At 49.2% G+C, this 27,983-nt stretch overlaps 1 protein-coding gene across 1 annotated transcript; it reads left to right on the top strand.

Annotated features, from left to right (window-relative positions):
• Positions 1 to 1,130: 1,130 nt before the first annotated feature.
• LOC144132622 (deoxyribonuclease-2-alpha-like) lies at positions 1,131 to 23,684 on the top strand. Its single transcript, XM_077665154.1, has 7 exons — positions 1,131 to 1,410; positions 7,098 to 7,320; positions 9,031 to 9,112; positions 10,059 to 10,223; positions 11,514 to 11,711; positions 21,597 to 21,901; positions 23,464 to 23,684. The coding sequence occupies exons 1-7, from the start codon at positions 1,271 to 1,273 to the stop codon at positions 23,590 to 23,592; spliced, it is 1,242 nt and encodes a 413-aa protein (XP_077521280.1). The 5' UTR covers positions 1,131 to 1,270; the 3' UTR covers positions 23,593 to 23,684.
• The last annotated feature ends 4,299 nt before the right edge of the window (positions 23,685 to 27,983 follow it).

The following is a 27,983-nucleotide window of genomic DNA, read 5'->3' as shown; positions in this document are numbered from 1 at the left end:
CCAACAGCCCACCGAAACCCCAACACAATACAGTCTACGCCGAAGCTACATGGAATACAAACCAGGGGACTGTCTGTGGTCCGGACGGCCATTCACCGCCGTGGACTCAGCGAAAAACTTGCGCTGCTATTTTTGGCTCGTACAGAATCCCTTGCCGACAAGGTGACCTGGATTATGGAGTGGTTCCTGATGGAGTGACAGCATCTCGCCAACGCAACGCACGACCAGAAGAGCTGCATGTCGTGCGTCTAGAGCCATTTTACGCGCACTAATGGGCGCTTTGTGTTTGCATTCACCGTGCCTTTCATCACGTTTTTTTTTCGTTATAAGGAATTAGGTCTATGCTTCTTCAACAGGGGGATAATGCTGAAAAGCTTTGAGATGTTTGTTATTTCATGCTCAGCACCAGTGGCTCGCGGGTTTCCTTGTACAAGAGATGCGACCGGATTCATCTGTAGCATTTAAAGCCACACCCAACTTATTCTCCGTTTATCGACATTGTAGCTGTTTTTTACGCGCTTTATCGCGAAACTCCTTCGTAAGCTTTAAATTCAGCACAGCCGAGAGAGGCGGCAATTCTATCCTTCGATGACCGCCGAGCCCTCTTGTTGGTAGCGCCACGGCAGTGTTCTTCAGTTCTTTGTTGGTGCAAGTAACCTAATGAAGAGAAAGAGTTTGTTTGGGAAGGTTTCGCTTTTTTTGTGTTGGCCGGACTGTTGTCGCGGCCACATGACAATATCATCGAAGACGACAGGTCAGCTGATTCATGATATACGGTATAAGATATAGGGCATGTGGAGTTTAGCGTCCCAAAGCGACATCGGCTATGACTGAGATGCCGTAGGGAAGGGCTCCGCATTTATTTCGACCACTTTCGGTTCTCTATACATGCAGTGATATCGCACAGTACAGGGGCGCCTTGCGTTTCGCGTCCGTCGGAAAGCAGCCGCCACGACCGGGATCGAACCCGCATCCTGTGGCTAAGCAGCCCAGCGCCTTTCCGAGTGAGCCACAGCGGCGGGGCCCACTCTGATGTAATCTCCGGTACCCTCTCTTCAGGCGGCGGAATCTCGAGGGCTAACGGGGAAAGCCTCATTTGGTCGCGCATTATCTCTCCGCCCTCACCGGCTGCCCCTGTCTGGCACGACTTGGGCGCGGGGACACTCGATGCTCTATCGCGAGCCGACCACGAAGTCGCCGCACGATAAACCGCGCTCGCAAACGGCACCCAAAAGCGCCAGCGTGCGTCCTTCTCTGCGCCAGCTCCACGATGGATGCCAGTGGTCGGCCGAAGTGTGTCCGGAGATCGCTCCTTTCATGGCCGGTGTTCTCGCTACTTTTCACGGTGCTGCTAGCGCCAGCTGCGCAGAGTATGTCCTGCAAGGATGAACAAAACCAGGACGTCGAATGGTGAGTGCGGGAATGCTTCGCAAGGTTTCGACCGTTTTTTTTTTATATGTGTAAACGTTAGCAGGGCCAGTCTAAAGTCTTCATCGAAGCGGAAAGCGAAAATGTTTACAGGGTTTCGCGAGATTAGCGAAGCCTCAAAGCAGAAAACCATAACGTAGAACCATAAACACGAACTCAGCTGCTCGTTTCAGCATCCGTTCTTTGTCATTGAGTGTGGAGGGATTCGCCAATCGCACACTAAATAACCTTTACCAGTTTCTGCTATACGCTGTTCCTCTAGCCTTGCTGAACAGTACTGTTTTTGCCACTCCGTGGATGCTAGCCATAACTTTTACACGTTGTATCAATATTAATAGAGGCGCTGGCTTGCTTATACTCAGTTATCGGTACGTTGATTTGCTGCTAAGAATTCTGAATATCATAAAAATTTAAGAAGGAAACCACGGCAGTGCGTCGGACATCCCCATCATCATCAGCCGGAATGCGCCCACTGCAGGGAAAAGGCCTCTCCCATGTCTCTCCAATTAACTATGTCTTTTGCCAGCGGCGGCCAGCGTAGACATAGTAGACATAGACTAGGGTAAAAAATCTATTCCTGTATGTCAGCGAAGGACCTGTCCCCATGGTTCTGACCACGTCCTGATCTATCTTTAGAGAAATAAGCGCCTGTCCATTTATGTAGTTGTCCAAAGCAGCAAGGCATGTCGAGTCAACGCACTTTTTCTTGCTTCCTATTGGTTGCGCTATTTGGAACATTATCCCATTCCGCTCTACTTATTTTTACGCCACATGTCTACATGCATGTACTGGATTGATATTAGTGTGAACCGTAAAGCACATTGATTAGAATAATTCGCGACCGTTTAAACGTATGCGATCTGTAACACCATCTTTCATGTTTGTTGCACCTCAGAATCGGCAAAAAATAAACCTCCAATTTTGTGACCAAGCACGAAAAGTACTTCGGAAATCAATAAAATGTAGCAAAGCGGACTGTACATTTCTTTTCAGGCAAATATTACTCCACCGCCGCAGCTTTCGTGCAGCTAATGAACTAATACGCAGGTGTTTAGTCAACGCTGCTTTTGCGTTGTAGACAAATCTTGCACGCACCGTTTCGATTCCCGCCCAGTGAATGACTTCAAAAAGCGAGCCTAATCAACTGGAATTAAAGATTTTTTTCGTCTTCCCATTTTTGCAAGGTGGGCAGAAAAATGCATTCTGAGAAACATGCCCTTTAAATCGCATCTCTTATGCAAAATTCACGTTACGTTACAGTGAACAAGATAAGTCCACTTCAAATTCGACTAGATTAGTATCTGTCTGGCGCATAGTAACACGTTAAGCGGCCGCTTTTTGCTATCCTTTTCTCTTTCTAACAAAGACTACTACTCGAAAGGTGGCAGCGTAGGGTAAATTCCACGGTGCGGAGACAAACAAAGCGTCCCATCAGACACCGTACGTTTCGCTTTTCGTGTCATAGTGACGAAATGCGAGCTGTTGTTAGCGTTAGAAAATAGCTGTGGGTTACTGCGCATAATCAAAGCTGGAAACAATAAATATGAACGAATACTGTGAAAATATAGGGTGTAGGGAATAGCATAAACAAGCCACACGAATCACTAGGCATTCCAGCTACGGCAAACTGACGACATAATACCGTAGCAGCACGGTTGAAAACGCATTGCTTATGTTTTGCTCTCATTTAAGTGTACACAAAAATACCACGGAGTGCCAGCTCGTAACATGCGAGACCACTGCTAATCATGTTGAGTGTGGCTCGACTCCGAGGGCCGAGTTATCTGCGCACCCAACGTAAACGGCTTGTCGACACTCGACGAGTGTCTCCAAACACGTGGGTGACGTTTATAGAACGCAGCCATGCTGAAATGAGGAAGCCCGCTTATCAGCACGGACACGTGAGCTCACAGTCAACACGCACTCCGTACTACGCCCTCAAGGGCCGCGGTTAGTCATCTTCCGGTGTCTTTTAGCCGTTGAAAGAACGACCTCATATTCCAGCAATTCTTGTCCAAGCCCCGTCACTGCGATATCCTGCGTCATCATGATTATCGTCATTATTATTATCACCATCATCAGACGAGTTTACTTCACTGTAGTTGAATCTAAAGGACTTAATTACTACACAATTTTGGCTTGGATTGCTTTGCACACTTTTGCTTTGGCGTGTTAACTGGTTCTCGCCAAGAGCCTCCCATTTTTGAGCGATCTGTATAGGCCCGTATCACTTGCATTGTAACCTCTCGCGCGCGTACTTGTGCCTGGTTGTACTGCTTTTATCACTGCTGCCGACGAACAACTGCACACCATCCGCAGACCAACGAATTTACCGTGTACGTCGACTCCGAACATGATACCTGGGACATCATCTTATCCTGCGTGGTCCTTGACTACAACACCGCGGTCCAGGAGGAAAGACAATCATCCCCATTCCAGCTCGCACATGCAGGAAGTCCACATCAACTTTCGACGCAATGCCAACAGACGTCACTTACGAGGACAGCCTCGAAGTCACCGCCTACCTGCAGCGCGCAGAAGCCCGACGGCTTGTACTGCTGCTCATTAAAGCCCATCAGCGCACCGACGCCGGACACAACGCTCTACGTTGACACGACGTAAAGCAGAAGCGGGGGATGCGTGAGGGTCTTGGCGCCAATTTGCCGCCACTGGTCCACGTCCTGCGCCTGCGGACGCCACCATCGACTACCCACTCTCGCACGCCCTTGCACCTGGTTGCTCTTTTTTTTTTGTCGCTGGTGACATGCCTGGATGCACGGACGAATCAGGCTGCCCAGACTAACTTTCTTCCGCAGCCTTCTGATAGGTAAATTCACAGATTGAAAATGAGCTTAATACCGAACTTGTGCACCAACAAAAAAAAAATCAGTTTCCCGCCCTACTTGCCAATAAAACGTTCTTGTGATAGCTCAGCTGGCATGCTTTCATGCGCTGTTTAAGAATACTTACGGTGTTTGAGGAGGAGGGGTGGGTATGCGTTACTGTTTGACTGCTAAGACGAATTTCATCGGGGTACAATACTTAGAAAGAGCGCATTTTCCGTTTATACTTATAGGTTATGAGAAAAGAAAAGATACAGTAACTGTCTCACTCTCACTTCTTTCGTGCCTTTAGTAGGCTCCCTGAGCTTGCATCAAACTTATGGTGGCAAAGCTGCCGTCCCCTCGGCGGTCGCGGGGCACATCTGCGAGACCCAGGTGGTACGAACACGGACCCTGAGTCAATGGACGCCTCAGTGTGGAACCGGCCTCAACGGTTCACCTCCTGTACCTGCTTGCCCCTGAAACAATCTGTGCAGTCGCGGCGGTTGCAATTCGGCGAAGGCTAAACGCAAAAACATACCACAGCGGTGCGATGTTCGTGCACACTAAAGAGCCTCGGGGACCTAAATAAATCGGGAGCTCTTTACAACGGCGCATCGTTCTGCCTACTTTCTTTTGCTTTATGCTCGATATCTTTAAAAAAAGAAAAATTGGTTTTCGAGGAAAGAAAGTAACGCAGTAACTGTCTCACATAACTCGGTGGACACCTGAACCGCGCTGTTAGGGAAGGTATAAAGAGAGAAAGAAAGAAGATAGGAAGAGAAGATATAGTGGAGGGCTCCGGAATAATTTCGAACACTTGGAGATCTTTAACGTGCACTGCGCGCAGCACACGGCACGGGCGCCTTTGCGTTTCGCCTCCATCGAAATACGACCGCCGCGGTCGGGTTCGAACCCGGGTACTCTGGCTCAGCAGCAGAGGGCCCAAGGACTGAGACACCGTGGCGGGTCGATATTTTTCTCCATGGTTCGGTAGTTATGTCTACCGAGGGTGTGACGATATTTTCCTCCATGGTTCGGTCATGGTGCGTACCGATGGTGTGACAATTACATCGCCTTTCCTCTCCTCTAGAAGCATTTCCATTTTTTGCTGATCTTGCTATGTCCTGCGGCAACCCAACAGGCAAGGCAGGCACGTACAGTTACAGTTACGTTTGAAAAGGGCATGTTATCTCGGCAGGGAGTGTACAATAGAAAACAAGCTGGGAGCAAAGAGCACCGGGAACACTGCCGAGCGCCACCAATAGTTGCCATGCTGTCGATAACGCCGAGGATTCCTCCGTATACGGGTGTGTTTACGCTGAGAATTATCTTTTATTCATTCATGCTTTTTTACCGGAAGGCCAAAGCCCTGCGTTCACAAAGAGCAAGAAATAGAGCATTGGCACTTTTTTTCAATATCTGTCTCACAGTGTCACTCGAGACCGCCAAATACTATGGCCAAGGGGAGCAGCGTTGGAGTCGCGTGCTGCAGGCATTATGATAGAGCCTGGCTACTGCGCAGACACACGCAGAATATCGATCTCAAGATGATTTGCTCCTTGAGCTCGCACCTTCCGGTGGTCATGAAAGCCAGCCTAAGGCTTATCCTCTCAATGTATTTCACGTTACACATGGTACATGTCCAAACCCCGCTCTCCACCAAGAGACGCTCTTGCTGAGTGCCTGTCAGTAGTAGTCAGTGGTTTTTATTAAAATAATAATAAAAAGAAAGGAAAAGATTTTTGCTAGCCACGGCATCTGCCATCGATACTGAAGCATCTGAGCTGGGACAGCGGAAATAAAGGATAGCAGGCAGAATCGAGAACTGAAATGAAAGAGGTGAGGGGACAGGAAGAGAGGATAGGGGGAGAGGTAGTGCCTGTCACAGCTGTTTGCTCGGATCTGCACATCTCCACATCTACACAGTCTACACATCTCTGAAACTTCGCGCCACTAAATCCACATCAATTGTCACTATAATCGAGGCCGCTATAATCGGGCGTTTTTACGATACAAATGAAAGAATATTCTAAGAGACATACGCGCTGACATGCGCAGGAGCCTGAAAATTCATTAGTGATCGCTCGATGACGCTGAGATGAGGTAAGGCGGATATCTTGTAGGGCGGAGCAATAGAAAAATGACAGCAATAAATGTCGCGTTCATGAATGGTCTGTCTTCTTTTGGTGTTGCTCTTAGTTTGAACATTTGTATCCAATCGTTTATTTAACTGCATATAATAAGAAAGCCACAAAACTAACATACACTTTAAATTCACGCACTATTGTTGTTTCGTCTCTGTTTTGCCGCCCTGTCGGTCTTAATGCATCTGAATAGCGCGCCTCATCCTTTAACACGTTCGCAGAGTTGTGGCTCACCGGACGGTCACTTCATTTATTTATGCGGTGCGGCCACGAATACTGCGTCACATGATAAAACTGTTGGTCAGAGTTTTCTGTGAAGTCGTCCTTGTTGACCTCACATTGAAATCTGAGCATCGGCTTCATCATGTGACAAAGTATTGGTTGAGACAAAGCATAAATAAATGAAGTGACCCACCAGTGACCCACGACGCTGGGAACGTGGCAAGCAAGTTGTGGGCATGCATTTCGGGAGCAGTAGGCCCAGTGCAAGACATGTCCATCTACAAATATTCCCTCCATATTCTCTCTATCTCTGCCCTCTGTGCTTACGCAATCTAGGTGGTACTTGGAATGGGCTCACCTATGGTAGGGGAAATATGTGGCCTTACAGCTATAAGCGTCACTTAGTTCAGTAAGAGGGCGAGTATCATAGAACTTTGTTGCCTAGTTAAGCACAAAGTTTCGTACACGTGCGTCGCAGGTTCTTCATGTACAAGATGCCCAAGGAGGCTTCTCAGGCGGCCTCTGTGGTGTTCAACAAGGTGTCCAACACAGTACGAGGAGGTGACGAGTATTTTTACGTGGACGCGCGGACACCGGTGTCCACCACCAAGTGGCCTCTGTCCACTCACTCCGTGACTCATGAAGGCGGCGCGCTCGCCAACACCCTGGCCCCACTATATGTTCCGAACAAGTCCGGAGCGGTGAGGCATGCTCATGAACTTACGTAGCCTTCGGGAGCAAAGGAAAGTTAATTCGCAGGCAACAATTACCAAGAAATAGTTCTGTTTGAAGACTAGTTAATTGGCTTTTGTGGTCAGAGAAGAAAAAGCGAACTGGGAGATTTTGCAAAAGAACTAGCTCATATTTGAACATAATAGATTATTCGTGCACCTGATCAGTACAGGTACCGGCTAGCCGGAAAATACTACAAAAGCAATGAGGTATACCTTGCATTCCTTTAAATAAAGATGTTCGCGGTGTGGGCATTTTCAGACGGGTTTTTCATCGTCGCGGCCACAGTGATACGTCGGGTGATGCATCGACATTTTCTCTTTATAATCTACATTAAAAGATTTCGGTAAAGATTTCTGTGCTTAGCCAGAGATTAGAGGCTATTTTAGCCTCCCAGCATTAGCAGTAGAAGAGGATTATATGCAGTACGTGAATGGTGCAGTGCATTATTCATCTGTGTATCATAAGCCCGACACATGCCAGTAAACGGAAAATATATATGTCGAGAGCCTGAAGCAGTCTGTATATTTTACTGCGGCAATGGCACGAAAAAAAAGGCCAGTCGATTTGGATAGTTAGGCCATTTAAATGCGGATTTGTGCGCTAGCATAATGTGTTTCGGTGCTGCGCTGTTCTGCTAGGTTAAGGCGGTGGTTGGTGACTGTGTTCTTTCATGCAAAAGTGAAAGGAGGACATGACAACACTGACATAGCACCTGCCCTGTGTCACTGCGCCACTCGCCACTGCGAACCTGCCCACAGTCTACACCTTGTCAAGTAACCCACTCGGTGGGCAAGTAAGCAGTGGCGCAGTGGAACAAGGCAGGTGCTGCGGCAGATGTTGCCATCAGTGGGACTTGAATTGGGTTTCTTGAGTTGGGTTGCGACCCACGCTGCTCTTCCCGAGCAGCCTCTTGTGATTAAATGGGGTGCCGCCTGACACGGCGGGCAGCCCATAAACCGGTGGGCAGGTGAGCAGCCTTCCAGAAAATCGGCTTCAGACAAACCGCCAAACACACAACGCCCAAACGCGGGGAATGGCCACTATAAGTGCTAGCGCACTAAAAAACGTCCGCAGCTATGTGAGCTGTGGCTGGCTTTTGGCCTTGCCACGGAACTCCCTCTTGCGTGTCCACGATAATAATAGTAACAATTAGTTATGAGGAAAGGAGACAGACAATAACTCTCTCAATATCGCTAAACACTGAACCATGCCATGGATGAAAGTGCGAAGAGAATTAAGAAAAAAAAATTACAGACGCACCGTACTGGAGGACTCAGGAGTTTGAATGTCTCTACGGCTTTTCAAACATAGCCACCACACATTTTTCAGCGCTGCCTTGTGAAAATATATATCCCCTGGCCACGCAGTCACAACGAAGAAGCATATTCTCTATAAAAGAATGGTGCAGCACCATTTACCAATATTCTAACTAGATACACTGAACTTGTGGGAGGTTTGCACGTTAATTGGCTTCCGTCCACGTCTAGTAGTTAGTGCGGGGAAAGGCAAAAAATGTTCCCGCGCAGGCTCAATAAAGGGCGGAGAAAAAGTGCACTTGAGTAACATTTTAATATTTTGAGAATGCCATGTTGGAAGCTTGAATGTGCAAACACATTGCTCCTAGAAAGGTTTTTTTTTATTGCAGCATAAGCTTCATGCCATTTTTTCCTTCTCAGAACTTGTCCTATGTGGTGTTCAACGACCAACCTCCAGAGAACAGTGAAGGCTCCACTGTCGACTCCTACGGCCACACAAAGGGTAAGTCACTCACAGGGACAGCCTGGTCGAAGACGATGAATCTAGCGACGAGGATACTGGGGGCGTCGCATTTTATGAGAAAAAATCTATGCGAGTCTATGCGCAGCTAAGCATGTTTTCGTTTCTTAGTTGCGGACATTAAGGGCGACAGCAAAAATAGTCCAGCGGTTGTTACAACTAATCGCGCTAAAAAAATCTGACGCCACTGATACAAGCAAGTAGAAGGAGACCGAAAGCAACGTTTCCTGCTATCAGCTTTCGGGCGAGTTCTCCTGTTGACGGTCAACTCAAAGTAATGATAACGATATCAAATGTTAAGAAAGAAGCGCTGAAATCTGTAATGGTAGAGGCACACACGCTCTGAAGTGATGAGGATGTTGACTTAGATGACCGCGGAGGTTTGCTCTTGCACTGTGGTAAGGGAATGGAGAGGTGGCTCTGTATGCATATATAAGCACGCCTTTTTTTCATCTCCCCACCGCTCTGCTATCCTCTCATTACTCCAGCTTTCCTCTTCCCCGCTAGCGAGTATGGTCGGCTTTGATCGCCGGTCGGTCCTCGAAGACCAGCTGGTCATGGTCTCCCTGGCGGGGGATACCTATGCGTATCACGCTTTCTCAAAAGAATGTCTTCTCTTATGTTCCCTTCCTTATGTAAAGCAACTGCACTGCCAGGCACGAGAAAGTCGAAAAGGCTTATGGTGGGATGTCGCTGTTGCAGTTCATCGTCATCATCATTCTTACTACGTCCATTGCAGGACAAAAGCCTCTCCCATAACTCTTCAATCAATGATTTCTGCAGCCACCATATCTCTGCAACTTCTTAATATCATCCGCCCATCAGACCTTCTGCCGCACCTTGTTACGCTTCCTTTTCCTGTTACAATTACTGCCCACCAGATGGCAATCCGCTCCTGAGATTTGACTACGCTGCGCCTTTTCCGCAGGCTTGATCCTGTTCGACGAGGCGTCGGGCGCGTGGCTGGTCCACAGCGTGCCCGAGTTCCCGGGCTCGCTGCACAGCGGCAGCTACGCGTACCCGTACACGGGCCTCGAGTACGGACAGGTGGCGCTGTGTGTCTCCTTCCCCACCGGCGAGCTGGACACCATCGGTAGGCCATTTGCACCTCCCTAGGACAGGCGCAGGTGGGTGACGACTCCTCTCCAGTATCGGTCGCTGTCCCCACGGATGCGCAGTTGTGGCAGTGACAGCGAGAATGTGCCTCATAACCTACCCCTACAAAGAAACTAGTAGTCTAATTGCTGCTACGCATAGGTTGATAAAGATTGGGCAGTTTGGGCTATTTTGTTTATTAGGAAGAGGCAATGCAGTGCGAAGAACACGGACGACTGAAAGAGACAAACACACGTGCTTTTTTGACACGCACGCACGCACATGCACACACACGCACACACACAGATTAGGCAGCGCGTGTGTTTATCTCTTCAATCATCCGTGGTCTTTACGATGTTTTTCCTCTTTCTACGCCGCGATTACTCCAGTGCAGGAATGCCTGCGCGCTGGTGAATGTTTCCGTCTCATGTATACAGAAGGATAGCACTCACTAACGAGATATTTATGCGCTGGTTTCGTTACGTCCATTGCAACCTCACAGCGATGACGCAGCGTGTATGTCATGTCCGCTTAGAATTATGGCCTGTTATCGGCGTCTGAACGCAAGCATTCGTTTGTAATTTAATTTACTTTCTAGTTGTGCCGCGCATTTCAGGCGAGGTTCCGAACGGACTAAATTTTTTTATGGGAATCCCGTAAGAAATAAGTATATTTGTAATAAGGAAGTAATTACTCATTGGCATCCACCCAAGTGCACCCATAGGACAACAGTGGAAAGCTGTACAGCTTCCACATAAACTCCTTAGTTAAAGAAAAATCGCCCTGGTCCAGAGTTCTAACCCCGGGACCATGCTTCGCTGGACCAGTAGCTCTGCCAACTGAGCTAACCGGATCGGCAAGCTTATGTTAGGGCGAGAGCGAATTGATCAATAACTCGAAATGGGAACAGTGATGGTGAAATGTTTTTTAGGGGAATCCCCCACGGTAGGGTAGATTTGTAATAAGGGAGTAATTGCTCATTGAAATCCACCCAAGCGTAGCCATACGATTACAAAGGAAAGCTATAGAGCTTGCACAGGTGTACTGCTGTGTAAGCTCTATAGCTTTCCTTTCTAGTCGTGTGGCTACGCTTGGGTGGATTGCAATGAGTAATTACTCCCTTATTGCAGAACGATACGGGAGGGGAAACAAGGGAGGGGCGCTGAATAGATGCTCTGTACTGAAGTCTAAATTAAGAAAGCGTGAAGGCTGCCATACCGCAACTAAAGACACGGACAACTGTTCTAAACGCTTCCCACAATCATTCACGTGCTACTTTATTTCGCAGCAACGCACCTCCGCCTCCAACACCCGCACATCTACGACAGCTACGCCCCACAGAGCTTGCTCGCCCAGCACCCTCAACTGACGCTGCTCCTACAGAAACACTTCATCAACACCGAGCCGTGGCTGCTGACGGCCAAGCTGAGGACAGCGGAAAACACAACCTTCGTCAGCTTCGCAAAGAACGGACACTTCGAACAGGGTCGGTACACGCTAAAGCCATTCCATTGAACGTACTGTATTTTCTGGGCGATAGTACGTTACTCTACGTTAGTTTACATTACTCCCACAAGCATCGTGACAGCAAACCCCCGAGTTTTCGCCTAATCACTCCACCAGTTTTCAACAAATGGGTCTTGTAGAAATTTTAATACGGTGGATTGTTGAGCTAGTTGGTATATGATCAATTACAAACAGAAGCAGAGAGAAACGAAGCAAAAGGAGTAATTCACACATGACGAGGACGCTGCTGCACTAACAACTGCAGATTTTTTAGAAAAGCCGCACATTTATGCTGGGAAACTGACAGCACTTTGAGTGATTTCTTATCATTATCGGCATGCATCTCCACGCAGGAATTTCATTTCGTTCTTCGTTGGGCACACTCATGGCGCGCTGACGCATTGCTCCCCGGAATCACTGATGGCCCAGGCTTCCCAGATTTCTCGAGTCAGCTTGTCTGCGTTCTTTTTCAGTACCTGCACGTGGTGAAGGTCAGCAGGATTTGTTTGTTTTTGTAGCGGGAGCTACACTAGGCTACCAGTCGAGCATTTCGCGGTACACTCGAGAGACCAGTTGTGCGCATGCGCCGTCACCATGGTACATGGGAGAGGCCAGTTGTGCGCATGCGCCGTTACCATGGCAACCGGGGAGGAGGGGTGGGTGCGCCGCGCGCTTCTTCGCCGCCGTCGCCGCTCGTTCTTCTGGAGTCCCTCCTTTACCCGCCGCGGTGGCTCAGTGGTTAGGGCACTCGGCTACTGATCCGGAGTTCCCAGGTTCGAACCCGACGGCGGCGGCTGCGTTTTTATGGAGGCAAAACGCTAAGGCGCCCGTGTGCTGTGCGATGTCAGTGCACGTTAAAGATCCCCAGGTGGTCGAAATTATTCCGGAGCCCTCCACTACGGCACCTCTTTCTTCCTTTCTTCTTTCACTCCCTCCTTTATCCTTTCCATTACGGCGCGGTTCAGGTGTCCAACGATATATCGGACAGATACTGCGCCATTTACTTTCCCCAAAAACCAATTATTATTGTTATTAGTCCCTCCTTTATCTCTGCCCCTGCGGTTCAGGTGTACGCCGATATGTGAGACAGATACTGCGCCATTTCCTTTGCCCAAAAACCAATTTTACCTTACGGCGCGGCCCGCGGTGTCGGTCTCCACGGCAGGCGTCGCATTGATCACACCTGCCGTCCTGCTGAACGCATTAAAGTGCACCGGCGTTTTATAATAATAATTATTATTATTGGTTTTTGGTGAAAGTAAATGGCGCAGTATCTGTCCGATATATCGTTGGACACCTGAACCTCGCCGTAAGGGAAGGGATAAAGGAGGGAGTGAAAGAAGAAAGGAAGGAAGAGGTGCCGTAGTGGAGGGCTCCGGAATAATTTCGACCACCTGGGGATCTTTAACGTGCACTGACATCGAGCAGCACACGGGCGCCTTAGCGTTTTTCCTTCATAAAAACGCAGCCACCGCGGTCGGATTCAAACCCGGGAACTACGGATCAGTAGTTGAGCGCCCTAAGCACTGAGCCACCGCGGCGGGTGCCGGCGTTTTATCAAAATTTGGTTTCCAGAGAAAGGAAATGGCGCAGTATCTGTCTCACTGTATCCACGGACACTTAAACCGCGCCGTGAGAAGGGATAAAGGAGGGACTGAGAGAAGAAAGAAAGAAAGAAAGAAAGAAAGAAAGAAAGAAAGAAAGAAAGAAAGAAAGAAAGAAAGAAAGAAAGAAAGAAAGAAAGAAAGAAAGAAAGAAAGAAAGAAAGAAAGAAAGAAAGAAAGAAAGAAAGAAAGAAAGAAAGAAAGAAAGAAAGAAAGAAAGAAAGAGGTGCCGTAGTGGAGGGCTCCCGTATAATTTCGATCACCTGGGGATCTTAAACATGCACTGACATCGCACAGCGCACGGGCGCCTTAGCGCTTCGCCTCCATCGAAACGCAGCTGTCGCGGTGAGGATCGCACCTGGGTACTCCGGATATTGGACCGAAATGATTTACCTTGTCTATCTGAGAGAAAGCAGCCAGTCTAAATACTGTGTAGGCAGCATTGAGACAACTGCGTGTTACTTTACCGATCATCGGGCAGTGTATCTCTGTCAAAACAATTGAATAAGTAAACAATGTGTCTCACCGAATACTTCTTCAATGCTTAACATTTTTGTCACAACAAACTCGACAACATGTGTATCCAGCGGAGAACTACAGCTCTCGCTACGAATATCCTGGCATAGCTGAGCCACTGCTAATTTTTTTTTTTTTGCATATCCCGCATTCTCTGCAGTGCATCGCAAGGTTGCCTTGCGTGATCTCTTGTTCTGTTGTTTAAACATGTCCCAGTATGTCACATGCACTCCTTTCCATAAAATAAGGGGATGCGTTAAACAATGCCTCGAATACACTCCGAGTATTTAGTGTAGTGTCCAATTTGACACAGAGATTTGTTTTCCTGCCCATTCACCCGCGCACACATGCTTTCCGCCTTGTTGGGTGCTGTCGAAAAGATCTGAAAGTCGTGCCTTTTCACGATCTTTTTCAGGTTAAGGGTAAGCCCATGAACATAGGGAACCGTGGAAAGCTTCTTTCTTTGCGCGGTTATTTCGGTTGTTCTCTCCTTTTCTCTGCCATGCCTGTCCAGCAGCACGAGGTCTTCTGCTATGCTGCATAGCATTATCATAAAGAACCCCGCTTCCTGAAGCCCAGTAATTTGTTGCTGAAGGCTCTGGCCAATCTGATGGGAACAAGCCTTCATTAGAGCGAAGTGCAATGCCACCGTCGCGATTCCTCTTTTGACCGTCTTGGAATGACTGGACTTGAAAGAGAGAAACTTCATATTTGCTCGAGGCTGGTACGTCCAACATAAGTGCCCCGGTGAGGATGCAAGGCGTAGGTCTAGGAAGAACATGGCGTCGTGTTCTGGAAGCTCCCATGTGAATTTGAGCCCCGGGCAGCTGCGTTGAAAGATGGTCAGAGCGATTTCTCTTAGTGTTCTGTTTCATTTTCCTTTTCCAGGTGGTGATGGTGAAAAGCATTTATTAATCTATATATACAGAGAGGTGCTCGGGGAGAGGCCCCTAGTGGGTCTCGCCCCTTACAATAAAAGGCGGAGTCCCTCATTCCGGGACTCCGTTGGTCCTGACCGCTCCTCAGGTCCGCCGAACCAGGGCCTGTTGGGCCGATAGTTCCTGGCAGCCGAGCAGAGCCGCCTCCCCTTCCTCTCTGCTGCCGAGAGAGGAAGGGAAGGCAGCTCTGCTCGGCTGCCAGGAACTATCGGCCCAACAGGCCCTGGCACCGCTCACGATGATCTCCGCAGGACTGTATATGAACTTGAACACGGATCGCGAAAGCGTTCAGCCACGCTTGAAAAAAAGAATGAAAGCCTACCGTCGCTCGACCATCTCAGGCGACGTAAGCGATTCCGAATCAGTCCTTAGTCAGGATGGCGCAGCGTAGAAATACCTACCATCAAGAAAGTTTAGAGATATGGCAGTGGAACTGTCGTTACATCAACCGCAAAAAAGCTCCCTAAAATTCTTCATTCAAAACGCTATAATAACCCCGGACGTGGTCTGTCTACAAGAAACAGGCACACAGCCTACCCTTACGGGATATTACACGGTTATAAATGACACATCTCCTAGGGTCGCCACCTTGGTCTCAAAGACGATCACGGCTTTGCAGCACACTATGCACTATCCCAATCTACATCACGTCCTGGTTGAGATCATCCCTCAAAAACGTTGCACGCCAAGCACTTTTATACTAAATCCGTACAGCCCACCTCGCAACACAAGAGAAGACTTCAGACCAATTATACATGAGACTACTCATATAGCAGGCTCAAACCAACTGGTCATACTCGGAGATCTGAACGCTCCCCACAGTACTTGGGGATATGCGGTAGACTCCCAAAAGGGCAAACTTTTCCTGGAAGCGGTGGATCAAGAAGGATTAGACCTCCTTACCGACGTTACAATCCCAACGAGAATTGGAAACAGCGTCAGTAGGGACACTTGCCCAGATCTAACGTTCTCGAAAAACATTGCAGCAGCTACTTGGACAAACCTGGGGGAACAACTAGGCAGTGACCACTACATCCTTAGTACGTCAGTGCCAACGTCTAAACTTCGCCGAACGCTCGGTGAAGTAAATATTACGAATTGGGAAGCTTATCGCACGCGTCCCGCACCCGAGGAAGGCATCCAAGACATAGCAGCATGGAGTGAACACATCAGGGAAGCTCACAAAGCTAGCACACAGAGTATACCGCGCACAACGAAAAACCCGGAAGTAGATCGTCACCTCCTGCACTTGTGGGAGGCTCGTCGTAGTCTCGTCCGCAGATGGAAGAAGCAAAAGTTAAACCGCAGACTCCGACTTAGGATATCAGCACTTTCCGAACAAGCCCAGGAGTACGCAACGCAACTCGCTCAGCAAAACTGGATAGATTTTTGTGCCTCCTCAAAGGCACACTGAGCACCTCTCGAACTTGGACCATACTAAGAAGCTTAATTGATCCGAGCAAAACCAATACCACAGTCAATCGCACGTTGCAAGAAATTGCTTACAGATTTCAAGGAACAGACCAGGAATTGAAACAAGCCCTACAAGACCAGTACAGTGGCATTCAAAGAATCCCGCCATGCAATCTTCAATACACAGGAGCCCTGAACACTGATCTAGACGAGCCCATCACGGTGGCTGAAGTATATGCGGCAGCAAGAGGCGCCGAACGCAATACAGCCGCAGGAGCAGACAAAGTGACCAACGCAATGATAAGAAACCTTAGCTCAACACATATTGAGCAAATGACCGGCTACCTTAATGGCCTGTGGGAGGAAGGACGAGTCCCAAACGAGTGGCGACATGCAGAGATTATCACAATTCCTAAGGCCGGAAAGCGGCCCACCCTTGAAACATTAAGACCGATCTCCCTTACATCCTGTCTCGGGAAGCTCTATGAGCGAGTTATCCAAAACCGCCTCGTGAATTTCATTGAGGACAGGGATCTCTTTCCACAGTCCATGATTGGCTTCAGGCGCGGTCTCTCAACTCAGGACGCATTTCTCTTGCTTAAGGAGGAAGTTCTTACAGGCATCTTAAGAGGAAGAGAGCATCTGATCCTGGCGCTTGACCTTAAGCGAGCTTTTAACAATGTCACACACGAAGCTATCCTCCGCGAACTGAACAAGCTATCCTCCGCGATGTGGACAGAAGATATTTAACTACATTAGAGCTTTCCTCACGGACCGCACTGCAACAATTTTAATTGGAAATACCAGATCAGATACCATATCAAGGCATAAGAAGGGCACTCCGCAGGGATAAATCATCTCTCCCCTCTTATTCTCTATTGCCATGACAGGATTGGCTCGTCGGCTGCAGGAATTACCCGATATAGGATTTACACTGTATGCAGAAGATATAACTATCTGGACGACTAAGGGCTCCCTTGCACAGAAGGAACAAGCCCTACAGGAAGCGGCATCGATTGTCGAAGCATTTGCCGCTAGTAGTGGCCTTCGCTGTGCACCGAACAAGTCAGAAGTAATCAGGGTGCACTGTCCAAATTACAAAAACTCTGGACCAATAGATCTCTATTTAGAAGGCCAACCGATTCGAGAGGTCTCGGTCATTAGAATTCTTGGGCTTTGGATTCAAAGTAACCTATGCGCTGGACATACCATAAAAACACTCAAAACAACCACCCACCAAATTACACGTATGATTCGTCGTATAACACGCCACAAGAAAGGCATGCGCGAGGAAGACACTCTTCGTCTTGTACAGTCCTTGGTTATCTGCAGAATAGCATGCGGCCTTCCGTATCATCATCTCACAAAGGGAGAACTTAAGCAGGCGGACACTGTCATTCGCAGCGCGTACAAAACAGCTCTCGGCCTTCCTCCAAGCACCTCGACCGAACGTCTAATCAAGCTTGGAGTCCACAACACCTTTGATCAGAGATGCGGTCTTAGCATCGCAGAGAGCCCGACTTTAACAGACCACCACCGGAAGAGCCATTCTTCAGCGCATTGGTTCGCCACGAGATCTACAAGAGCTCTGGCGACACACTTCCCTGCCTGCAAACATAAGAAGACAGATCTCGGTGGCTCCGCTCCCAAACAATATGCATCCAGAAATCCACAAAGGCAGATGGGAGGCTAGGGTCACTCATCTACGCCGGCGTCTAGAGTCAGATCACAAAGCAGTCTATGTAGACGTGGCGGCATACACTGAACCGAGCATCTTTGTTGCAGTCGCCCTTGACCACGATTTTCGACTACTGACGAGTGTTTCACTCCGGGCTCAGGATACTGCCGCGGCGGAAGCCTCCACCATCTCCCTTGCCATAAGGCATTGTGATCTGGCGGACAAATCAGCTCACATAATAACTGACTCGAAGCAAGCCTGTCAATATTACATTACAGGGAGAGTCCCAAAATTGACAGCGCCTCTACTCATACCGTCGGGCCTCTCACCTATACTTCAACACCCCCATAACATTACTTGGACCAAGGGCCATTCAGGTCTTGAAGGCAACGAGGCGGCAAACGATCTAGCTCGTGAGTTAACAAACCGAGCGGATCCTTGCCCGTACCTCACCCCTCTACCATCAAACTATGGGGAACGGTTGGAGATGCTTAGAATAGATCGTAGAATATATCCCTCTCCCCATATTAAACTCACCACAGAAGAAGCCACATTTTGGAGGCGAATACAAACGAATACCTTCCCTAACCTGTACTTGCACAGCTTCATTCACCCTTCCAAATACCGCCCCTTCTGTCCATGGTGCGGCGATAGGCCTACGCTGTTTCACATTTCCTGGAATTGTCCCCAAAAACCACCTCATCTAAAAACATTACAGACATCATACGAGCAGTGGGAGGCAGCCCTAACCAGCAATGCAATGGTCTGGAGGACCAGTGTCGCATCATCAGACTGGTCCAGGCCTCCGCCCAAGCCACCGGAGTCCTGAACTGAGGAGTCCGCCTACCTGACACGTAGAACACTTCAATGAAATAATAAATGTTTTATCTCTCTCTCCCCTTCCTCTGGAGTAGGGGAAGGGATGATGAGGGTGAGAGAAGGATTTTGCCTGCATGCCCAAACCATGTGAAAGGTGTCGGCTACCTCCCCACAGAATGAGCAGCGGTCGTCAAAAGAAGAGTCAAAGTATTTGAGAACCGCCGGGCACAGCAGGGTATTTGTAAAGAGCCTAAGGAGAGTTCGTTCGCCAGCTTTACCCAGTCCCTTCATGGGAACCGGGTAGCGCCGTTTTTTGGCACGATAGTGCTTAGCAATGTCTTTAAAAGAAAGAAGAGGGCCGTGATCTGGGTTAAGGTCCGCCCAAGAAACGCCTGGTGTCTGGTGAGTGCGCGGGCTGCCTCGTGGGCGGCTTCGTTAGCTGGCATGCCTTGGGGGCCGGGGACCCATATGATTCAGCGATGGGTTGGATCGCAGTCGCGAGTACTCTAGTGAAGAATTTGGGGAGCAAATGGAATGATCCAACCGAACTCAAAGTTACAACAGGCTCCGCGAGAGTCTGTGAGGATGAATTAGAGTCGGGATGGGAGGCTGCGAGGGCGATCGCTACCTCCTCCGCATGAGTTGAGCAGGGCGCTCTGAACGAGAGGCCGTTTTACCTGTTTTCCCTCGTGTATGGCTGCAGCCGCGTACCATTCCCCCCTGGAGGGGTAGGGGCCTGCAATGTCGACGTAGAAGACGTGTTTCTTTGAGCCATAGTGGTGGTGCAGGGCATCCGCCCGCGCCTGGCGCCGGCCATTATGGTCCTCCTTGTTCATCTTAGTCGGAAGGGGTCGAACGTAGAGGGCGCGTCTCCACAGTTCGGGCACTCGAACCCGTTCCATCGTATGGTGGTCATGTCTGATGTGTAACCGGTCCAAGAGGCGGCGACCGGACACGGTCTGAGCGAGACGCGTGTATTGGTTAACGAGATGCGCCTCGCGAAGTTCCCAATAGGTGTTCACCATCCCCAACGCGAGTAGTCGCGCGTTGCAAGTGGACATCGGGAGGTCGAGGGCTCTCTTCAAAATTTTGCGGACTACAACCTCCAAGCAATCTTCGTTATGTTTCCATAAACGGAGATAAGGAGTACAGTACTCGACTAGTTACGAAGGCATGGGCAAGCCGCACCGCATCCTTACTCCGCAACCCTCCTCGCTTGATGGAAACGCGGAGAACCATTCGGCCCACCTGGTCGCCTACTTTGCGGAGTTTGGCAAGGGTCGTGTCTGCCTTGCGATGCTGATTAATGAAGAGACCGAGTATTCGCAGCTCCTGCGCTTCACGGATGGGGCCACTGGCGAGAGAGAGCTGAACGGAGATTTTGCATTTCGGAGAATGTCAAATATGCACAAATTCAGATTTGGACGGGGAGCACTGGATGCCGCAGTACGTAGCATGCAGTAGCATGCAGTACGTATGCAGGCAGCGATAATCTGGAAGTGGATTAGCTTTTCCAGCTTCACGACCTTCGCGCGGTTCTTGCCAAAATGCGCAGGGGGACGGCTCCCGGGAGGGGTAAGGTCACAGTCAAACTGTTGGCAAGCCTCCGCGATCGGGCATACGAAACCCTACTTGAATATAACAACGCCATTTGGACCAGGGACACTTCGTTGCCACCCGATTGGAAGACGTCATTGGTAACCTTTATCCCGAAGGCGGAGAAACCGGTTATCACAGACAACCTCTGGCCCATCTCCCTCACTTCATGCGTAGGGAAACTGATGGAAACGATGGTCCGTGACCGCCTCTCGGAATATCTCGAGAGCAAGAATACCTTCACCGACACCATGTTCAGCTTCCGGCCTCATAAGTCCGCACCAGACATATTTTACAACTTCATCGCGAGGTTCTCGAACCCATAGAACACCCACACAATGACAAGATAGTCCTACCACTCGATCTGAAGGGTGCGTTTGACAATGTTAAACACGCCGTCATATTAAAACGTCTTAGCGAGACCAACTGCGATCCACGTACATTAAACTACATCAAACATTTCTTAACAGACCGCTTGGCCTATGTACGCATACAAGAGACCGAGTACAGCCCGTTTGAGATGGGAACGCGGGGCACACCACAAGGCGCTGTGTTGTCCGCGCTTCTCTTTAATATTGCCATGATGCACCTCCCGGCAAAGCTGGAGGGTGTCGGCGGTGTTCAGCATGCACTCTACGCCGATGACATCACCATCTGGGCTACTACGGTAAATATAGGAGAGATGGATAAATGCCTGCAAGCAGCGGCGAGCACAGTAGAACACTATGCTACTTACTGCGGCCTCCAGTGCTCCTTTACCAGTGCACACAGCACCAGGTAGTCATCGACGCACCGCAATATCCTCACGACGCGTCTATATTTCATTGCTTCCTGAATCCTTCTGTCACAGGCCGCGAGGTATAGATCACTCAAAGCAGGTGCGACTCTGGACTCGACGCACACTCCACTCTTATTAACGTACAGGATTTCCTCGTGGGAAGCGATGGTAGACTTGAGGTAGGCTCCCAACCGCTCCAGGGAGATGCATACTGACACGCCGGCTGCATTTTTAAATGAGACGGCGCCCTGCTTCTCGATTGTTTTTCATAGCACTTAATAACGATAAGAAATTAATCAAAGTATTGGTATAGTTTCTCGGTATAAATATGCGGCTTTTCTAATAAATCTTGAATGGTCAGTGCACCATCGTACACGTCGTGCGTTGTTAATTTTTTGTCTTGGTTTCTCCCTGCTGCTGTCTTTATTTGATCTTATAGGGAGATCCTAAAATTTTGAAATCAAAGACCTCTTCTCGCTTTTTTCCACATATTTGTACGATAATACATATTCCGCGTGGGCAGACGTGTACGAGGCTGCCCTGGGGGTGACGCTACAGACGGACGTGCTGGCCTCGACGTGGCGCAACGGCCGGGGTGGCAGGCTCCCGCCGGCCTGCAATGGTGAGGCCGGGCCCCGGGTACTGGACGTGCTGCAGATGCGCTTCGACCAGGCCTCGGGAAACGCCTCACTCGCCTTCGACAACTCGGAGGACCACAGCAAGTGGGCGGTCTCCCTGCCCGGCCTGCCGCCGTCTCAGGAAGCGCCATCTCGCGACCGAGACGGGGAGGACCAGGGATATGTGTGCGTCGGCTCACTTAACCGCATGGTGAGTATCTATATTATGCTGCCTTGTTACAGGGAGATGTCTCTATGCGTCAAGTCACGTGGTTTATTACGGCAGTGTCGATTTCTCCGGGGTATCTCGGTCTCTCTTACGCTGAAATTGGTACTACTATGGCGCCTACGATGGCTGTATCAAACCTAGCAACCCACTGGACCTGTAGCAATAAATGCGTCATGCCTTTTTAAAAGATATCCGCCTTGCAGTTTAACTCACGGTTTTACTTCGCACATTCATTCCGTCCCTGCTGCGCTGCTGAGGCGATAGGATAAGTAAGGACCGCATTTACTAGCTTCGTTCATGCCTTTTTTCCTATCGAATTAATCCAGAAGTAAGCCTGAATTACGAAACTTGATGTTATAATGTCAAGAAATGCTTGGGACGGGGCTAGTTGTAGCTTGATTTTTACTAGACCGGAGCTGTTTGAACTGACAGGAGCATGCTTGTGAAAACAGGTAAGAACGGTTAATCGCAGTTTTTGTGCTTAAACTTTACTGTCGTGTCTTCCTTAAGTGTGTTCCTGCCATTTGTAGCGACGCAGCTCCCGTAACGACTTAGATGGTCGACGGACGCCGGAAATTGTTTTGGATATCCAGCTAAAAGCGGTCTTGAACTCGGAATGCACACGCCAGATCTGGTCTCACTCACTGTGCGCTTATGTCATGGCTTTCGACTGCCAAGTCGTTAGCGCAAATAAATGTGTAACAATGCATCCCCTGTGCCGCTCTGCCACTGAAAGCGGTCGAGTCGTAATTCAGTATTACTGAATATAAAATGGCGAATTTTAAAAATCACAGTGCAGATTTAACGGTTTGTCTTGTTAAGCAGTTACAGAAGGGGAAAGGCATCACACCACGATTCACGCCCGCGGCATCACGCCAGGCAAAGCCACGAGTGACTCGGTAATATTCCGACTGTGGCCTTCGCTTATTGTGGATAAGTCCACTGTTTATTTGCACCGCGGTTATTTATTTTATAATTTACGTTTATTTTGATGTAGTCTATGCACAGCGCAAGGAGAGAGGCGCGGCCAGCTGACGAGATAACACACATTTCAAACGTACTATCAAAAGAAATGAAACAAGAACAAGACAGTTGAACCACGAACCGTAAAGTAAAAAGCTCTACCTGAAGGAAGTTCAGTACTAGCGAAGGATAATTTCACTGCGAATTAGCGAAGACTGTCCTTTAGAAGTGTTGATCAATATCGCTTGTATTTCCTTATGGGGATAATACCTTCATGTTTCCGTGCTGACACTTCAGCTCTTTTATTTGTGTTTCATTCCTTATTGATAGCACATTGTGAGCAGTAACAAGTACATGAATAAAATTTAAAAAGCACGGTTCACTGGCGGATTACTCACAATGAATGCAGAGAAGCAATTTAAAGAGGTTGAAACCGTTGATAGTGGCAGCTGAGGATGAACGGTAGCTGCAAGCACCAGAATGGTCCGGGTTGAAAGAGTATATGAATTGAGTTACATGACTGGATTCCGCCGATTCCTTTTCATCGAATTTCCCGCTGCTCTGTTCCATGTTCTATGCAGCAATCTCAACTGCCCAGAGGCGGCGAAACAATCTGCTTCCGCAACAGCATGCTACATAGGCTGCTTCTGGGGAGCGTCGTCTCCCACGACACATGTCCGAGAACAGCGGCGGCGGCCGCTGCTGCCTGATGTTTCGAAACAACGGACGAAGGACTCGAAACAACAGCCGAGAAGAAAATGAATAAATGGGTTTAGGCACAAGCCTACCCGGTTCGTCCACACATGTTCTTTTTCAATGACTGTCTGCGCAGCTAGGTCTACTGAAGGAGACTCACACAAATCTCCAGTTTATCTTGTCCTGCGCCAGCCGGGAGCAACCGCATACTTCGTAATCCGAGAAGAGGAAAATATGCGGTGCAAAAAACGCATGGACGACAGAAGAAAGACAACGCGCTTCTGTTGTCAGCGCTTGTGTTCGTCTTTCTTCTGTCGTCCATGCGTTTTTTGCACCGCATATTTTCCTCTTCTGTGATGAACCAACAGGCCCAACTTACCACCCTTCATCAGTTCGTAATCTTGATCGCGTGCCTCTCACCATTACCGAAAATTCGGGACAGCACCCTGCCAGTGCCGCTAAGCGTATCGGCCTATCGCTTTCTATTATGCAGCCACTGTCTTTCTTTCTTACGCCACGGATGATGTTAAAGCACTATTTTTCAATGCAAAGCGTCACGCGGCAGCCAAAAGAACTAGAAGCGCTAGTCCTGAATACCTGGTGATGCAATAATTGTCGTCTCCTGCTACGCCTGCCCTCTCTTGGAACAAACTCAGTTACCTTAAGGGACCGTCGTTTACCTTGCCTTTGCATTACGCGTTATCTCTCTGAACATTTCTTCTTGGTTTTATCTAGGGTATCATTAACTCGCGTTTCTTCCCAGACGCCCATCGCACTCCTCCTGCCTTTAAGCGTTATTCCATCCATTTCCTTGCCATAGCTTGCTGCGCGGTACTCAATCCAAGTTCAGACCTTTTCGCTGCTCCCAGGTTTTTGCCCCATAGGTGAGCACTGAAATGATTCAACTGCCATATATTTTCCCCTTATGGGATACGGCCAAGGTGCTGTTCAATACCTGAGAGTACCTGCCCAAATGCTCCGCGCCCTATTTTATGCGTTGCATATTGCAATCACTCAGTTCAGCCCTTGGGCGCGGCCGGGCAGCCACCAAACCACGTGACGTGACGTCACGACAGCCGGAGGAAAAGCTGGGCCCCAACTGGCGCGGTCGCGCGCGGCCGCAGCCACCACCTGACTCCCGCTCCTCCCGCTAGGGGCGCTGAGCTATGATTGACGTCACGGCATATGTATAAAAGAGCTGCGCTCCTTCGCCGGGACAGTCTTATACCCCTGTCACACGGGCATTTCGAGGGCCCTCGAACCAATAGTCTATCGACTCAAAGGCGACCGAGCGCTGCTACACGGACAGTTTCAATGGCGATCGAGTCAATAGCCTATCGAGTCAACGGAGCAGCACGGAACTCCATCGAGATATGGAACGCATTCTTGGCTTAACCAAGCTAAGCCTGGCCATTTTTTATTCTCCGAGCTATATATTCACTTTCATGCCCTGGATCTGCGGTCCATACCTGTCTTAAACTGAGCATTATCTAACCCTATCCAATGGTTAGCTACCTATCATAATCCGTTGGTCCGTTCCCATAACGTTCACCATTAAGCTTATTTAGACTAATCGTGAACGGCCGCCGCGGTGGCTCAGTGGTTATGGCGCTCGGTTGCTTGCACAAAAGACGCGGTTTCGACCCCGGCGCGGCGGTCGAATTTCGATGGAGGCGAAATTCTAGAGGCCCGTGTACTGTGCGATGTCAGCGCACGTTAAAGAACCTCAGGTGGTCGAAATTTCCGGAGCCCTTCACTACGGCGTCCTTCATAGCCCCAGTCGATTTGCGACGTTAAACCCCATAACCCAAACTCACTATACTAATTGTGAGTCCAACCATTATGCTTTCATTCCTAAATCATTACCTTATTTCATCCCTCAAGTAACTTATCAAGGCCATGTCAACAATGTTATTTCTCTTTTGAATTGCCAGCAGTGCTTTTTATAATAATAGCTGTTTGGTACATGGACTATTCCTCAAGAGAAAAGTGTACAAAAGCTGTATCTTACCGATACTCACTACGAGGCAAAAACGTGGAAGCCAACGAAAAGGGTTCACCTTGATTAAGTTAAGGACAACGCAGCGAGCCATGCAGAAAAAATGATAGGTATAGCATTAAGAGACCGGAGGCGGGCACAGTGGGTGAGGGAACAAACGCGTGTTAATGACATTCTAGTCGAAATCAAGAGGAAGGAATGGGCTTGGGCAGGGCATGCATTGCGAAGGCGAGATAACCGCTGGCCATTAAGGGTAAAGGAGTGAATTCCAAGAGAAAGTAAGCGTGGCAGCTGGCAGCAGAAGGTTAGGTGCGCGGATGAGATGAAGGGTGGATGCCGCTGGCAAAGGACAGGGTTAATTGGAGGGACATGGGAGAGGCCTTTGCCCTGCAGTGTGTGTATTCCGGCTAATTATGATGATGATGATGACATGGAACTCCATCTGCAGTAAACTTAGTACGATCGATGACTTCCAAATCATCTCCGGACGAGGCGGAAATGGCACCAGCTGAGTCAGATAGAGGACACGATGGGGTTAATAGGCTGACCCTAGAGTGCAAGCGGCGGCCGCCCTCCCACATAAACTCTCTCCACAATCTTGCTAGCAGTGGCAGCAATCATTATGGCAACGGATCTGGATAGGATGTACCTTCCCTCTATTTTCGGAGCACGCCAGCCCCGGGCTCCCCGGAAGACCACATTAAGTTCTCGATACCGTGTTCGTCGATGGCACAGCGCAAAATGTCCAGTGTGATGCCCACATGCAGCTCGCGACCGGGTCTATAATGAATGAAGTGCATCACCGCGATTGCCACGATGACCTTGGAATTCGTCAAGTATAATCTTAGATCAAGAAGCGCCGCAGTCGCGCAATATATACCGCCGTCAGCACGCTTAACACGACCGCTCGATTGCGCGTCCTGCACTGATATTGCAGCCCCTGAGCGCTGGCCGCTGAGTCCCAGCCCATGCTGCATGGTGTATTTGCAGCGGTTGGAGATAGCTCGTGCCCTGCTTCCAATGGGTGTAGGAAAAAAATGTCCCAGGAATAAATGTCCCCTCATGATTCGTCCCCGGAAAATACGTCCCCAGAAAAAAGTCCCCTGAGGAAGCGCCCACCAGGAAAAAAGTCTCCAAGTAAATTTTTTCCCAAAAAATCGATTCTTCGAGAACCGACTTGAGAAAAATTGCCCTCTTTATTGGACTCTTTCTTGCCTGAGAATAGATGTAAGCATGAAGTATTTTGCAGCACTAGATCCCACTATGGTCATGTAGCGCAGGTCATGCCCAGAAAAGGCACACCACAAAGCCGGTCAGTCGGTGACTTCACTTAAGCTCCGAACGATCCAGAGACGCATTTGCCCTCGTCCACTCCGTTTCCGCAGCCATAATATTTTTATCGACGCCCCACGGTGTGTGGGTGGCGGTGGTGTGAACGTTCAAGCGAATTTATACTTACAGTGGCCAGTCGACTGTTGCTCCGCCTGAGTAGCTTATTTAAATTATTGTCGCTCTACCATTGTTCTATAAGGCCGGTGTCCTCTAAAAACTTCAAGGGTGATTGTGGCACTGATCACCACTCAATTCGAGAGCCCTGAGGGTACAAGGTGACAGTCACAACGTTTGTCACAGCACGAGCGGTGGCATGAATGCCCGGAATCTGTTCGTTGTTTAGCTATTTCCATGCCGATGGATGGAATCGCTGTAGAGTACAATTTTGCACTACTGTGGTCCTGTGGCCTCTCTATCAAGAGCAACCGAGTGGACCCTCCACATCATAGGGGGATAAGTGCCGAGGTGTTCGCCAGAAAGTTACCATGTTTTAGCTCTGTTAACCCGATGATAGTCCTAGGTACCGGAAACATAAGTATCAAGGTAGTCTAGTAATTCACGGGCAGCTGATGGCATTACTCGCTTGGGGAACGGTCACAATTAAAGCCCCTCTGTTGCCATCACGTTTAGCATATCACAAGCGTGGACAAGTATCCAGTTTAGAGCGAACTGCATACCGGTACTGCACGTGACGTAATGCAAGCTGATCGCCAGGCCTAGGGGAAACTGGTGGATACCCGGGGGGCAGTGGGGATCGAACCTCCACCTCCCACATGCGAGGCAGATGCTCAAGTCGTAGGGAGTTACTGGACGTTTGATGTCACTCGTTTGAGGACATTTCTTCCTAATTCGAAAACGGGGGCGTTTTTTTCGGGCGCGCTTTATCCGGGGACCGGAATGTTGTCTCAGACCCAGTGGCCGAAGCCCAGCTGCGCTGATGTCAACTGAAGACACGCGCTTGAGCGTTCGTGTTAAAGGCGCTGACGGTGGTGCACCCGGCCACCTCTCTAACTGGCGTGATTTTTCCATCCCAAACTTCACCTTGTAAAAGGCTTCTCTCAGCTAAACCACTCG

Source organism: Amblyomma americanum, chromosome 5 (genome assembly GCF_052857255.1).
Source record: "Amblyomma americanum isolate KBUSLIRL-KWMA chromosome 5, ASM5285725v1, whole genome shotgun sequence".
NCBI lineage: Eukaryota > Metazoa > Arthropoda > Arachnida > Ixodida > Ixodidae > Amblyomma > Amblyomma americanum.
This window is presented reverse-complemented; position numbering and strand designations above follow the sequence as displayed.

Coding starts and splice junctions, on each gene's coding strand:
- LOC144132622 (XM_077665154.1), top strand. CDS start 1,271: ATGGATGCCAGTGGTCGGCCGAAGTGTGTCCGGAGATCGCTCCTTTCA. Junction 1,411..7,097: donor CAAAACCAGGACGTCGAATG/GTGAGTGCGGGA, acceptor CGTGCGTCGCAG/GTTCTTCATGTACAAGATGC. Junction 21,902..23,463: donor TCGGCTCACTTAACCGCATG/GTGAGTATCTAT, acceptor TGTTCTATGCAG/CAATCTCAACTGCCCAGAGG.